The sequence below is a fragment of the Lissotriton helveticus genome, chromosome 7 (genome assembly GCF_964261635.1).
Source record: "Lissotriton helveticus chromosome 7, aLisHel1.1, whole genome shotgun sequence".
NCBI classification, from domain to species: Eukaryota; Metazoa; Chordata; class Amphibia; order Caudata; family Salamandridae; genus Lissotriton; species Lissotriton helveticus.
The window spans coordinates 570,131,059-570,144,507 of record NC_136068.1 but is presented as its reverse complement, the minus strand read 5'-3'; the positions used below and the strand labels follow the sequence as shown (position 1 = coordinate 570,144,507).

The following is a 13,449-nucleotide window of genomic DNA, read 5'->3' as shown; positions in this document are numbered from 1 at the left end:
CTCTTTCAGTGTTTTAATGCCTAATAGATTCTCTGGACATGACTTCGTAAGTAACAGATCAGTAGTGCGGGACAATGGACCTACTTCTAGAGTAACTGGCTTTGATATTTCATTTACAATAGGCTTTCCCGAAAATCCAAGGGAAACATTTCTAGAGCCTGAGAGTGGAGCCCCTGGAACTTCGGCGTGGCTGATGGTGGTCCTACTTGCCCCTGTATCAATCAGAAACTTTCTATCTTTCCCTAATACTTGACTGTGAACATAGGGACCTTCTTGATCTACAGGTATCTCGATGAGAGGCAAGCCTACCTCCCTCTCTAGGCTGTTTCATGAATACGGTTGATACTCTGGATACTCTGACTGAGCATACTGGTACATCTGCTGTGTAACATGTTGTGTTGCAGCAATAGGTTGCGGTACTGTAACTGCCTGTTGTGCATTCTGTGGCTGAGGAGTCTGTGAAACCTGTTCTTGTCTAGGCGGACGTGGTCTTTCTTTAGTCTTACCGGTAGCTATGTTGTGTTTCAGAACTGCACATTAGTTTATAAAATGACCTGGCTGTTTACAATAATTGCAGTTTCCCTTAACGGGAGCTGCAGGATGACTGGCTTGATTCGGACCCCTCTTCTGACTGTCTTGAGGAACAGATTGTGCAACTAGTACTTTCATTTTCGTGTCTTTCATACGTTTTCTCTCGTGTTCTTGCTCTTCTCTGATTCTATTCTGGTGATATTGAAGCATCTGTAACATCTGGGACGGGGTACTAGCTTGCCAGGTACTTTCGACTTTCAAAACTCGGTTCTTAACTTGCGGACTTGAATTCTCGACTAATTTAGTAACAAAAAGATGAGGGTATGACTCGCTGCTTGTCTTAAGGCCACTGTTTATGGTAAAACATTTTTCAAATCTAGAGTAATAATCACTAGTATCTTCATCTTGTTTCTGTTTACAGGCTGAGATTGCATCCCAGTCTTCCTTTCTAGTAGCTAATAATCTGGGCAAAACTTGTATTAATAATTCTGGTAATTCTTTACATTTATCTCCAAGACCGGTACCTGGTACTCGTGCCTTATCTTCAGCTTCTAGAACTGCCCAATCGATCTTTTTCTCTCCCACCTCCCAATCTTTTTCCTTGAGTTTCTCATATACCCCTGCGGGCAACAAGACTTTTAACATTTTAATAATATCTGGATACGTGTATTCTCCCATACGGAGCATGTCTTTTAATTCTCGGTGGAACCCTGCTGGATCTTTATCATGACAGGGAATTAACTTTTTCAACTCTAGGAGTTCCATCTTTGTGATCGGGGTGTAAACAAACACTCGTTGCATTTCACCACCCTCTGTCTTAACTGGATGCACTTCTCGTAACGGATTTTGTCTGTCTATGTAAAAGGGTTTACTTTCTGGGGGTGAGACATGAACAAAATGCGGGTTCAAGAACGTTCTATATTTGTGGCGCTGTTCTAGAATGACACTAATTAAATCGGTACCTAAACCTTTCCATTTATACTGGAGTAACTCGTTCAGGACATCATGTAACGGACCTGGATCAGAATGTTGACCCTCATACAGAGTAATGAGGTGCTGAATCATATACATACCCGCCAGTCGCTGCTCGGCTGGGGGCAATTTCAGAAACATGTGTGCCACTATTTCGTCTGGAAAAGTGGTAGAATCAGTAATCCATCGGACTGCTGATCGGACTAGTTCTTGTTCATGCATAGTACTTAACTCGCTATAACCGATTCGTGATTTCAGAATGTGATCGGTAGCTTGAAACACTTGTTCTAGAGAACCTTGTTCTGGTGTTGGACGATGGAAAGTTGACTTGTGTTCTAGGCGTAAATGGCGATCTGGAAATCTAGATTTTCCTACATACGCTATTCTGGCGGGATTCTCATCCTCTACCTCTTCCGCAGAGTCATTTTCTTTCTCGCTTACTTGTGCTGCCTTACGTTGATCATGTAACCTTATTATTTCCTTACGAATTTTCTTGTACATACTCTCTATACTACTGATAGTCTTGTGCTTACCCTCGGCTATATTCTCACTCCACCTTGTCAGGGTTCTCATTTCGGCATGATCTTTGGTTGGATAATCTTGTTCTCTTATTAGACAATTAATCAGAAACTTTAATATCATGAGCTGGATCTCAACTTTCCTTTGAGACATGACTTCACTAATACTTTCTGGATCATCCCCTGTACGGATGAAACGATATATTCTGTCTAGATCTTCCTTCATATTCGGTAAAGTGACCAAGTACTCGGACACCTGCCTAACACGCACGGAAAATATAACCATACTATCTTCGCCTGGAACTGGATCATAACAGCATTCAGTAAGAGCTCGCCTGATTTCTGCAATGGACTGATATTTAGGCGTACGCTGTAACGCACGTTCATGTAACTCGACTGCTCCTGGACGTCTATTTGGCGGCGGGGTCTGAGGAGGACCTCCTCCTGCGGCCCCTAAACTGGAACCATCGACTGATGCTCTTCGTGCTGGCAGAGTGGAAAATTGAAATGCGGGCTGAACTTGTAGAACGGGCTGGACCGGGGGTGCCGTAGCAGGTACTGCGGTATCTGGAGGAGCGGGAAGTGCCTGATTTACAGGGACTGGTGGAGCGGGATTTGCATATTCTGGAACCGTGTCGTCCAAATAGGACGAGATGAAAATATCAGCTGCGGTCGGTTTGTGACGGAGCTTGGTCGGAACTAATGGTGGCGGAAAATTACTGGATGCCTCCGGGGTCGCTTTTGGCAAGCCCTCGGCAAGAAGAGGGTACATACCCTTAATAAGGGCGTTCCTCTGTCTGTCTGACTGTTCGGTTTTAACTCGTTCACCTATCTCGATTAATTCTTTTTCTTGGGCTCGCTCTAAGGATTCTCTACTTAATTCAGACTTTCTGATTTCCTTTTCGGTTCTTTTATGAGATTCTTTGCGCCATAACTCGATGGCATCTTTCTGTGACTGTCTGGCTTTCTTTTTCCATAATGCTTCTTCTACTCTCATGATGCACTCGGCATCCCACGTACCTGATACGGGCCATCTATACTTTTCCTCTAACTCTTTGGTATACTCTACCCATAAATCTAGATACAATATGGCGCTTATGCCATGCTTCTGATACATAAAATGACCTGGACTGTCCCTAGGCGGGACAGGAACTGCTGCTTCTAGCAGACCTTTTCTGGTTTTTAACTGACGTAGTTTCGAAAATAACGGCATAACTGAACTGTAATCTAGACACAATACAATACACAATAAACACGATAATTATTCCCCATTCATACCACGACATTAATATACATGAATGACATTTAAAATAACAGTTCGAACAGAATACTACCTGGAATACGGAAAACAGAATACATGAATTTTCTCGAGAACAGAACTGACTAGAACAGGAACTAGATGCACTGCTAAAACAGTACTAAACTTACCGGTCTCATAAAGAGACACGTCAGGACCCGCATCCACCGAAGTGGACACTTCGTTTGGGATCCGTGTACCACCAAACCCCACGGACCAGAGACAATTAGATTGACCCTGTCTAGATACTACCCCAGCAACGGTACTCACCGGGCAGCAAGAACGGAAGGCCTCGGACTGGACTGGACTGCTTCGACGCCGGACGGACGAACTTCGGACTTCTGTTACGGGTGGGCCTCCGGATACCTCGGACCTTGGACTCTCGGCTTGGGCTCTGGTCGGGACTCGCCGCGTTCCTCCACCGCCTCGTCTGGATGCTGGACCGCAACCTCCGTCTCCTCCGTGGCCTGAGGGATACTTGAAGCAGAAATATCTGCACGTGCACGGTATGGTTCCGTCACGGCTGCAGAGGATCAGGGGGCACGCGTGGCTTCACCGGCGCGTGGGGAAAGGGCAAGTCCCTATTCGGGCGCCATTATGTGGTATATAAATAAATAATACCGGATCTAGGTTTGACTAGGCATAGCAATAACAGATAGCTCAATAAATAAGAGTCAAGATTCGAGGTAGTAGGAGTTTGCAGGTTTATTACAGCATAAAGGACAGGAACAGGACAACCTGCACAGGAATAGGATGGCAGGGCCCGGCAGCTGCCGGGGCTGGATCTGGGATGAGCGCGCTAACATTTAATAACAATACTCGAACATATATACTAAAAACAGTTGCATTACAATACATACGATAGGCGGAGCAGTGGGTGTGGTCAATAGCAGTCGTGAAAGATAAGGGTGAAAGTAGGTGTAACAGAGGCGTATACATAGACATGTGATGTAAACGTAACGGAATATATCATGAATGGGGTGGAGACATGGAGGGGGCTACCTAAGGAGCCGGGACCTCTAACCTGATGGTGCGCGCAAACTGGCAATGACGTGTTACTAGGAGAAGCTGGGGGCTACGAACTCTGTGCTAGGAGCAGAGACTGAAGTCTGGAGAGTCAGGGCGACATGTACCTAAGCAGTATCTAGTATCTGATGTTTAGAGAACATGTTGATAGAATCCGAAAGTTATCGGGGTAAAGGCTAACAGACTCTAAGACTGGTGCATGCATTATTCTACATGTAGTGCGTGATGAAGAATATTAAATGACCATAAATACAGTATTTCTCTTACATGGAGACGTAAGGGCTAGACAATGACGGAAACTATTGATGCGGTTCAGTAGCTTAGGAATGCAGAGAAGGAGGGCTGGACTGATAACTAGAATCATAACATACTCTTGGCAGACTCAGAGGCAGAGCCAGGCTGAACCGGGCACTGCGAGGCAGGAAGTAAGTGAAGGGTCAGGAACACAGGTGGGGGCTGTATCGCTCCTCAGCGAGGCTCAGGAGACAGAAGCTGAATCTGGTGTCCAGGCCCTTTTGAGGCCTAGAAACGGGAACTTTACAATGAAATAACGTGCACACTGGGAAACGTGGCAACGTAGCTTTACATAGGCCTGATATTCGTAGTATTCACGAGAACTGGAAACTGGCATACTAGAGATGGACACAACTGTAATTGCGTCTTTAATCGAACAGGGGGAATACATATGCATATTAATCATGCACACATAACATATGATGGAGGACGCGTAGGGACACAGAACATGGCAGAATTTACTTTTCCACAAGAGAATACTATTGGATGGTGTGAGAATACTATTGGATGGTGAAAGAATACTATTGGATGGTGTAAGAATACTATTGGATGGTGAAAGAATACTATTGGATTGTGTAAGAAAGCTATTGGATGGTGTGAAAATACTATTGGATGGTGTAGGAATACTGTTGGATGGTGTAAGAATACAATTGGATGGTGTAAGAATACTAGGACATGGTCCAGGAGCTGAAAGGTTGGTGAATATGTGGTGGAAGAGGGATTACTAGCTCAGAAGACATTTTGCAAGTACTGGGGAGTGGTGTAAAGGTGGGAGTTAATGATTAAGACATTCTTGGTGATGGAGTAAGATAAGTGGAGGGTGTCATAGGAATGCTGGGTGGTGGTGCTGAAGTTCAGAGGATGATGGTGTATGTGTAATAGAGGTTGGAATAAGACCACTGAGGATAGTTTAGAAGGATTGTACAGGCCTTGTGGGGCATGCTGTAAGAATGATGGCAGACAGAGTAGGAGTGCTTGTGGATATCGTAGTTCAGGGGGGATGTTGTAGCTGTGCTTGTGGGCTTCAGGCGCGTTTGCTCTTGCTTTACTGTATCTTGCATGAGTCATTATAAAGCCACGTCCTCCTCTCTGGTTTCTCTTCCAGGTCGACATGTTCTCTGGTGCAATTTTTATCCGGGAGGCTCTGGGTTGGGATATCTACGTGTCTGTCATCGCTTTGCTGGGAATTACAACAATTTACACCGTGACAGGTATCAGATCAAGAGCCACCGTTGCCTTTGGACCTCACGTAGCTGGAATCACGGTAGATGTGGGAGTGTGTCTGTGACAAGCTAGTTGGACCCTGGATTCTCGGTGTCTGTAGGTAACATGACGAGAGGGACACCTTTGCGGATCCGGGGTACACTGTTTCTATAAGTGGCAAAGGGTTTCGGGATTCTGGATTAATTGTATCTGTGAGCACGACTGGGAGAGGCCTGGAGGATCCTGGATTCTTTCTATTGAGATCTGAGGGCATTTGGATTTGAGCAAAACCTATCAAATAGCCTGAGTAGTGTGCGCTTGAGTCTTATTCAGTCCTCAGCCATCTAACCTTGATGTGCTCCGGGGTGTTGCCCACTAGCCATGGTTGCTTATTCAAACCATGCTTCACACTCTGTACCAATCTGTACGGCGGAGCTGCATACAATGCCCATAAAGTTTCAAGTTTCTGTAGAATCTAATTTATTCCAAACATAGGAAATTCATTAGGAATTCCCTAATTGTTTTGGGCTATAATTGTATTCCTTTCTAATTCCAGTGTAGCATAGGGCACAAAACAATGTGCCAGACTCACTCATCCGTTCAAAGAAAAAAGGCCAGCCAACCATGGCAGAAATACTGTGACAACTTCTGCAGTCTCTAATAAAGAGCTTACAGGGTAGCCATTGAGGACTCCACACATGTCACTGTGGAATTCCTCCATTTAACATATTGCATTTACATTTAAATATTTATGATAAAACAAATGTACTTATTTGAAAAATGCACTTTTAAAACAGCCAATAAAAATGTAAAGTTATTTTAGATTAATTAAAAACATACATTTTACTTAAATGTACTGAATATTACAATCCTAGGAGGATTGTTGTTTTTTTTTAGCTGTGATTACCAAATAGTATTTATAAATTAAATTATTATAGTTGAACTATTAAGTGAACGTTTAATTTAATGAGTTGATGTGCTGTAATACTTCATTTCATTTGTTCTAGGCCAATAAAGCTTAATTCCATTTGATTTTTGTTTTACATTACAATATCACATTTTTTATCATTAACCCCTTAAGTGCTGCCGTCGGCCAACGGTCGTCACGGGCACTACCTCCCCAGTGCTGCGTGCGACCGCTGGACGTCCAGTTCAGCACCGGATAATGGACAGCGCAGCACTGGGGAGGTTTGTTTACTAGCTCCCAAGTGGTTAATAAAGATTTTTATTTTCCTATGCTTTACCATAGGGGGAGGTTCACACCGGTAGTGACAATCACCACCTATGAATGAAAAGTTACTAATAGTAACCTTACACTCACAAACTCATTCTGTTATGTCTCCCCCAGATGTATGACATTACAACGCATGCATTTACATCGCATGCCTTTACAACGCAAGTATTACAACGCAGTCCATTACAACGCATAGTGCTTTTGGGCGCTGGATAGTGAATAGTTTAATTTACTATTCCAACTCCAGTCCCCGTGGACACTAGGGAAGGTTATTGGATAGTAAATTAACCTATTACCTATCCTAGAGCGCCCCCCAGAGCAATGCGTTGTAATAGTTTGTGTTGTAATGGTTGCGTTGTAAAGGCTCTGCGATGTAAAAGTTGCGTTGTAAGTGTTGTTCACCGTCTTCACCCCCTCGTTCTACACTTCAGTGTAAATCACCACTTTGAAATGGTGGATAGCAAAAAAAAGGTAGATTTACATCTATGTGCAAGATTAAATTTACATAAGTAAATCTACATGTGTAAATTTACCTTCGTGAATAGCGCCCGTTATGCAACAACCACTCCCTTATTCTGTCATCCCTTTAAGACCATTCATTTTACTCTTTAACCCTCATGAGACTCACCAGTGGAAATCACAGAGAACAGAAAACAAGAAATGCCAACAAAAGTAGAACTGGATCTACTGATCAACATGTGGGCAACAATAGTTTGGTGAAGTGTCAATACTTAGCTACCAATCGAAAATTCTGACTTGAAGCCTATTCATGGAGGTGTTGGCCAGTAGGGTACCAAGGTAACCTTGGCGAGAGAGAAAAAATTAAGTAGCTCAGTGTTCTTCCGTCTTCAAGAACACCCAATCAGAAGGTGAGCCAACAGACACTAAAGCTCATTTCAATATAGGACAGAACACACATTCAGGCACTGCCTGAGACTCCAACAACCAACACCACTACACCAATGTCAACTCCTTACCCTTCTAGTCCACCCATGGGCATGTCAACAACAGGCCACATGATTGCCATCTGTTATCTGGTAGGCCCTACGTCAGGCAATAGGGACAACTGATACAGAATGCTGTTCTGGCAAGGCAGTGGTTCGGGTATGTTATGTTGCAGTTAATTGTGTAGCACATTGTTGCCACTGGTGTGGCCATGTAGTGCTTTACGAGCTAGACTAGAAAACCTAAATGTCAACCAAACTTAAAAAATTCCAAGTAACTGTCTCAAAATGATTGTTGGAATTGGAGTTCTTGGGAACTCTCTGGCACCTTCTGTTTGTTTCATTTTGAGTTTTAGAGGGATGTACACATACACAGACACACGCATGCACACACATGCATAAGCACACACAAGCACGCGCATGCATGCATGCACACTCTCTTTTTGCTCAGGTGATATAATTGTGACAATAACCTGGTGTACTCCAGTGTTCTGAAATTGATTGCAAGCTCACTCAGGAGCTTATTTACAAGCCCCTTGCTCAGCCAGTACGTCACTTTTTCCTATATTAAAAATGTCTGCTCAGCGGCTCCTCCAGGAAGTGACCTCACTTTGAATTACACCAAAGATTTGCTATGATCATGGCAGAATGGACTGGGCTTTGAGATGCAAGAACATAGCCCACTTGTGTGGGTTTATGGTGGAGCAGCATGAGAGTGTGTGTTTGTGAGTGGTACAGTGAGGTGCGGTGATGTGTCGGGTTGGGGTAACCATCCTCTTTGTCTCCGCAGGTGGTCTGGCTGCCCTGATGTACACAGACACAGTTCAAACCTTTGTCATCATCGCTGGAGCCTTCATCCTTATGGGCTTCTGTAAGTCTACTCCTCCCCCACACTCAGGACCCCTCATGCCTTATCCTTTCACTACTGAGTCCCCTGGTGGGATAATGCTTGCTCAGACTGGGATATAACTGAGCTTCCCATAGGTGTTAGAGTGGGAGGCGCCAATGCATGCGTGATGTGACTTCTACATAGGGCAATCTACATGTCTCATATCACAAACGCCCCATGAAGTCTTGGAGCAACAGAGTCGCCGAAACTGGCCTCCTCAAAACAAAACTACACACTTAAGCTCGACTATCTCTGGCTCCACAGAGAGCAGGGTGCACACCGGCATGTGTGATGTAAAGAGTGACTGGGGAACATTGCCACACAGAAATCAGCAACTTCCGACAGGCAGAGTACAGTGTCGTAAGTTGGCAAACACAGCAAATTGAGAAAGGGGGTTGGGTCCTTAAAACTACCCGAGGTTAGACCACTGATATACCATAAAATACAAGAATATATCTCTCGCGTGATAGTCATTGTTGCTATCACTCAATAATGACCGACATAAGTAATCTAATGATTTAAAAAAACTTTAATTTGCTTCAACAGGAAATTTGAGCATATTGTAGCAGCAAATTATTGATATCACACACATAATTAGATTATAACATTTACACAATACGAGTATTGACTCAACCACAAAATATTACACCATGCACAAGCTGTCCACAGTCACCGCCATTTTGTGAAAGCAATGGAAATGTAAAAAAAAAAAAATGAGAAAAGGTTTCTGATTCTAAAGTACATTTCCAGATTAGGATTTTAGAGATATAAAGTAAGGTAAGTGTCCGTAAAAGATACTTTCTTACACAGACACATACCGTACCACCAGGGCCGGCTCTAGGGCGGTGCTGTAGTGCAGCCGCATCTGAGGTAAGGCCCGGGGAGGTGGGGGGGGGGTCACTGCATTTAGAAATAACTTATGGCTTTAAGACCTCCCACTCATAAAGTAGTACAGAAGGTGAATATGCCTGCTGTCAAGAATGGGCACCGTGTAGATCAGAGAATGGTTATTTATTTTGGATAGCCCAGTGGGTTAATGCTTTTGTCACAGAGATTCTCTTGTTACTTGCAATTCATATGTTACAATTCTAATGTAGCACAGGGAGCTATGAACTGTCATCGAAGAGCTGCATGCCAATTGCAAGGCATAGGGTTGGAACCTTTTTCCCCACCACCCCCTACTCCGGTCTTTCATTGTCGTAATGCTGCTGAAAAGGGTTAGTTTGGGCAGAAATACACTCTCATTAGTGAATCCAACCCTGTCTACTGTGGTACGTTTTAAATCCGGTCGGAGCTTCTCCAGATCAAACGCACTTAATATACTGCCTACCAGTATGGATGACGTGATTCCTACACCTTGTAATCCTCGTTGTCTTATGTAGCAATTAGTAGAGACTGATTTACACACGCCTCATTGTCTCTGTGTGTTTATGTAATGTAAAGTGCTCTGACACCCTACACTTGTAGCGCTATAAAACAAATTAAATGTGTGTGAGAGAGGAGCTATGATGAGATGAAGGGCACTGTTGAAGGGTGGGAGTGGGGGAATCCATGGAGAAGGAGGTCATTGCGAAAGAGCATCAAAATACATTGTTGAGGTATATTCTACGGAGGTGTCGGCGTCAAAGAACGTTTCTTACTCTGACCTCTTTGTTTCTTCTCAGCATTCCACGAGGTGGGTGGATATAAAGGTCTGTTCGAGAAGTACATGAATGCAACTCCCACCATCACCACATCTCCGAATCTAACTCACATCATCCCCGCAGCCTGCTACAACCCTCGGGAGGACTCCTTCAGCCTGCTGCGAGACCCTGTGAGCGGGGACCTGCCCTGGCCTGCCCTACTGATAGGGCTAACCCTCGTCTCATGTTGGTACTGGTGTAGTGATCAGGTGAGGGGCGGCAGCTCTGGGTTGGTACTCACATCTGTGCATGGCTTTCTGTAACTTGTGTACCCCTCCCTAACCTGTGCACCTTTCTCCTGTGTATCTTGTGCACCCAGTGCTTAATTTGAGCCTGTGGTTTCCGGTTCTGGGCACATGCTCTTAATTGTCAACATCAGCATTAATGTCAGCTGCCACATGGTGATGCTGTTTGTTTTATTTAAAGATGAGCAGAACAGCAATTGATTATTAATTCAAGCATATAAAAAAACAACTAATACCAGCCACCCAAGGTATATTTTTAGGTTAGGAACCTGGAATAGTCTGAATTGTCACACTTGTAGCAGTATGTTGGTTAGTAGTTTTGTAGGTACTGTCACTGATAACGCCGGCAGTGGCAATTGGCGGTGTAAGCTGCATAGGCCTCCTAAAGAGAGCCATGGCACTTATTTCTTCACAAATTAAGCACGGTTTGCACCTTCCTATCAACCATCTATGTCTTCCTCATTCACCTCGTCTTCAACCTCTAACTTGTGCACTGCCCTACTCTGCACGTGCATTATGCCAGATTTATGTTGCGTGGCCCATACCTTAAATTTGCCAACAGACCGTTCACTTGGCCTTCCTATGGGGGATCTTTAGGCCCCCACTTCCGTAGATTCCTCACAACAAAAATGTCAGTTGCGGCTGCTGCCTGGAAGCAGCAGTGGGGCGGGGAGGGGGGAATCGCTTTTAAAAAAAATCACTTCTCTCCCGGCCGACCGCCTGGCCGGCCACCGACACCTCTCCCTTGTCCTCTTCCTGGCTCCTTGTCAGAAACAGGAAGCACCAGGGCTCCCATGCACCCCGCAGCCAATCACAACACTGTAATGCAGCATTGTGATTGGTCTGATCGCCGTGACACAGCACTCAGCAAGGGACTGAAGGGGTGGGCATGTTCTCCATGCAGGATGTAATGCAGCCTGCATGGAGAACGAGGGAAAGTGTGCATGACTGTTTTGGGTGGCCCGAGAGGGCCGACCAAACATTCATTGAGCATTTCAGGAGGGTTGTACCACTCCTCTCCTGCTCTTCAGCCCCGCCAGCCCCCTCACGCAAGCTGCCACAGCAGAAGGACAAAATGAAATGCTAATGATATTAGTTATTATCATTTATTTTTTCCTTTCTTTTGCTGCTTGGAGGCAGTGGGTTGATCCGTTTCTGCCTTAGCGGAGGAGCTGCTACTGAAAACTTTCACTCACACCGAGCAAGCCACAAAATGATCTACATTTAATCTACGGATTGAAATCGATTCTTTCCCTCCGTGGCCTGGAAACACACAGTCTCTGGCCCCGGCCTCCTGAAGCTATTAAGTATTAACTTTACGCCACGTGGGAGTCACAAAACTGGCAAAAATCCAGTGCAATCTGTAGAACTGGGATTTTCTTTTAAGCAGAAAATGTGTTTTGTGCTGGAAAGCAGCCCTATAGCAACACAAACTAGAGCAATGCACTATTTGTGTGCCAAGGGAGCATACCATGTGTGGTACATGGGCGTTCCCATTCAGCCACCCAAATGTTGTCATGCAAATCCCTATCTACTCACCTTGGTAGACAGGGATTGGCATCAAGAGTTTACACCTCCTTTAGGCAGGCATAACCTTGAAGACGTTTTCTACTCTCAAAACCTTCCCAAGTTTGCATGAGTGCTGTACTGCAGAGTACACATACAAACTTGGAAAGTATTAACACGTGTCTAAGAACAGAGGTGCTTAATTTGTAAAAGAATGAGTGCCTGTGTCCAAAGCTGGGCTCAGAAACCCATGGCCGCTGCTGCTAAATGCCAGCATGCTGACAACCAAGGCTGCTTAGTTTTCAATCTTACCAGACACTCCCTTTGCCTTTACCTCACTCTTGCAAGTTCCTCCTATCACCCTTTGGGACTGTTTTTCCATCTTTCTCTTCCTCCTTTACCCTTTGTGTGCTTTTCTTTCCCTTGCTCTTGGAAAATGTCTCATCAGGAAAAATAGGTGCCGGTCCCCAAAAATGAGTGCTGGTGGCCCCCACTGTCAACCACCAGCTAAAATTAAGCATTGAAGAATAGTATTTTATACTGAAAGGGTACCCTTCCAGTTCAAAGTCAATGCTAGACATCACACACACACACACACATCCCCCACTGCATTATAGTGCAAGGGTTTGTATGAGGTGCAAGGCAGCCAAAGGTATACCAGCACAGAAGGAAAGAGAAACTGCACCATATGTTTGCAGGTATGGCGCTGTTCCGCTCTCTCCCTTTCAAGCAACGTAGCAACTGCAGTTGCTACACTGCGTTGAGTCACTTCTTTGTCCCCCAGTTCTTTTGCCCCAGTAACCGCTAACGACTTCCTGGAGGCGATGCTGCAGATTCCGGTCTAAGTCAGTCCACTCCACAAAGGCAGGCCCTGCCTTCTGTTAACCCACCCCCACCAATGTAAGGGTACACCATTACTGAATGAAATGTTGAGAATAATGAGAGATATGCTAGTTACCCTACCCTGCCCAGCAACAGTACTTTCCACGGATGGACGCCATTTCTGGGTTGGATTCCGGGGACGTTAAAGGTCTTGAACGTTTTCCATATGATCCGGTTGATCATGAGGCGACAGATTATTTGCTTCCGCCTCATCATACAGATGATG

General features: G+C 44.8%; 1 protein-coding gene across 1 annotated transcript in view; it reads left to right on the top strand.

The window, feature by feature from the left end:
• SLC5A2 (solute carrier family 5 member 2) overlaps positions 1-13,449 on the top strand; it is a 144,344-nt gene that overhangs the window by 69,903 nt on the left and 60,992 nt on the right. The window contains exons 6-8 of the mRNA XM_078650604.1: positions 5,744-5,849; positions 8,810-8,890; positions 10,573-10,799. Of these exons, the coding sequence (XP_078506730.1) occupies positions 5,744-5,849; positions 8,810-8,890; positions 10,573-10,799 (414 nt within the window). The remainder of the gene's footprint in view (positions 1-5,743; positions 5,850-8,809; positions 8,891-10,572; positions 10,800-13,449) is intronic.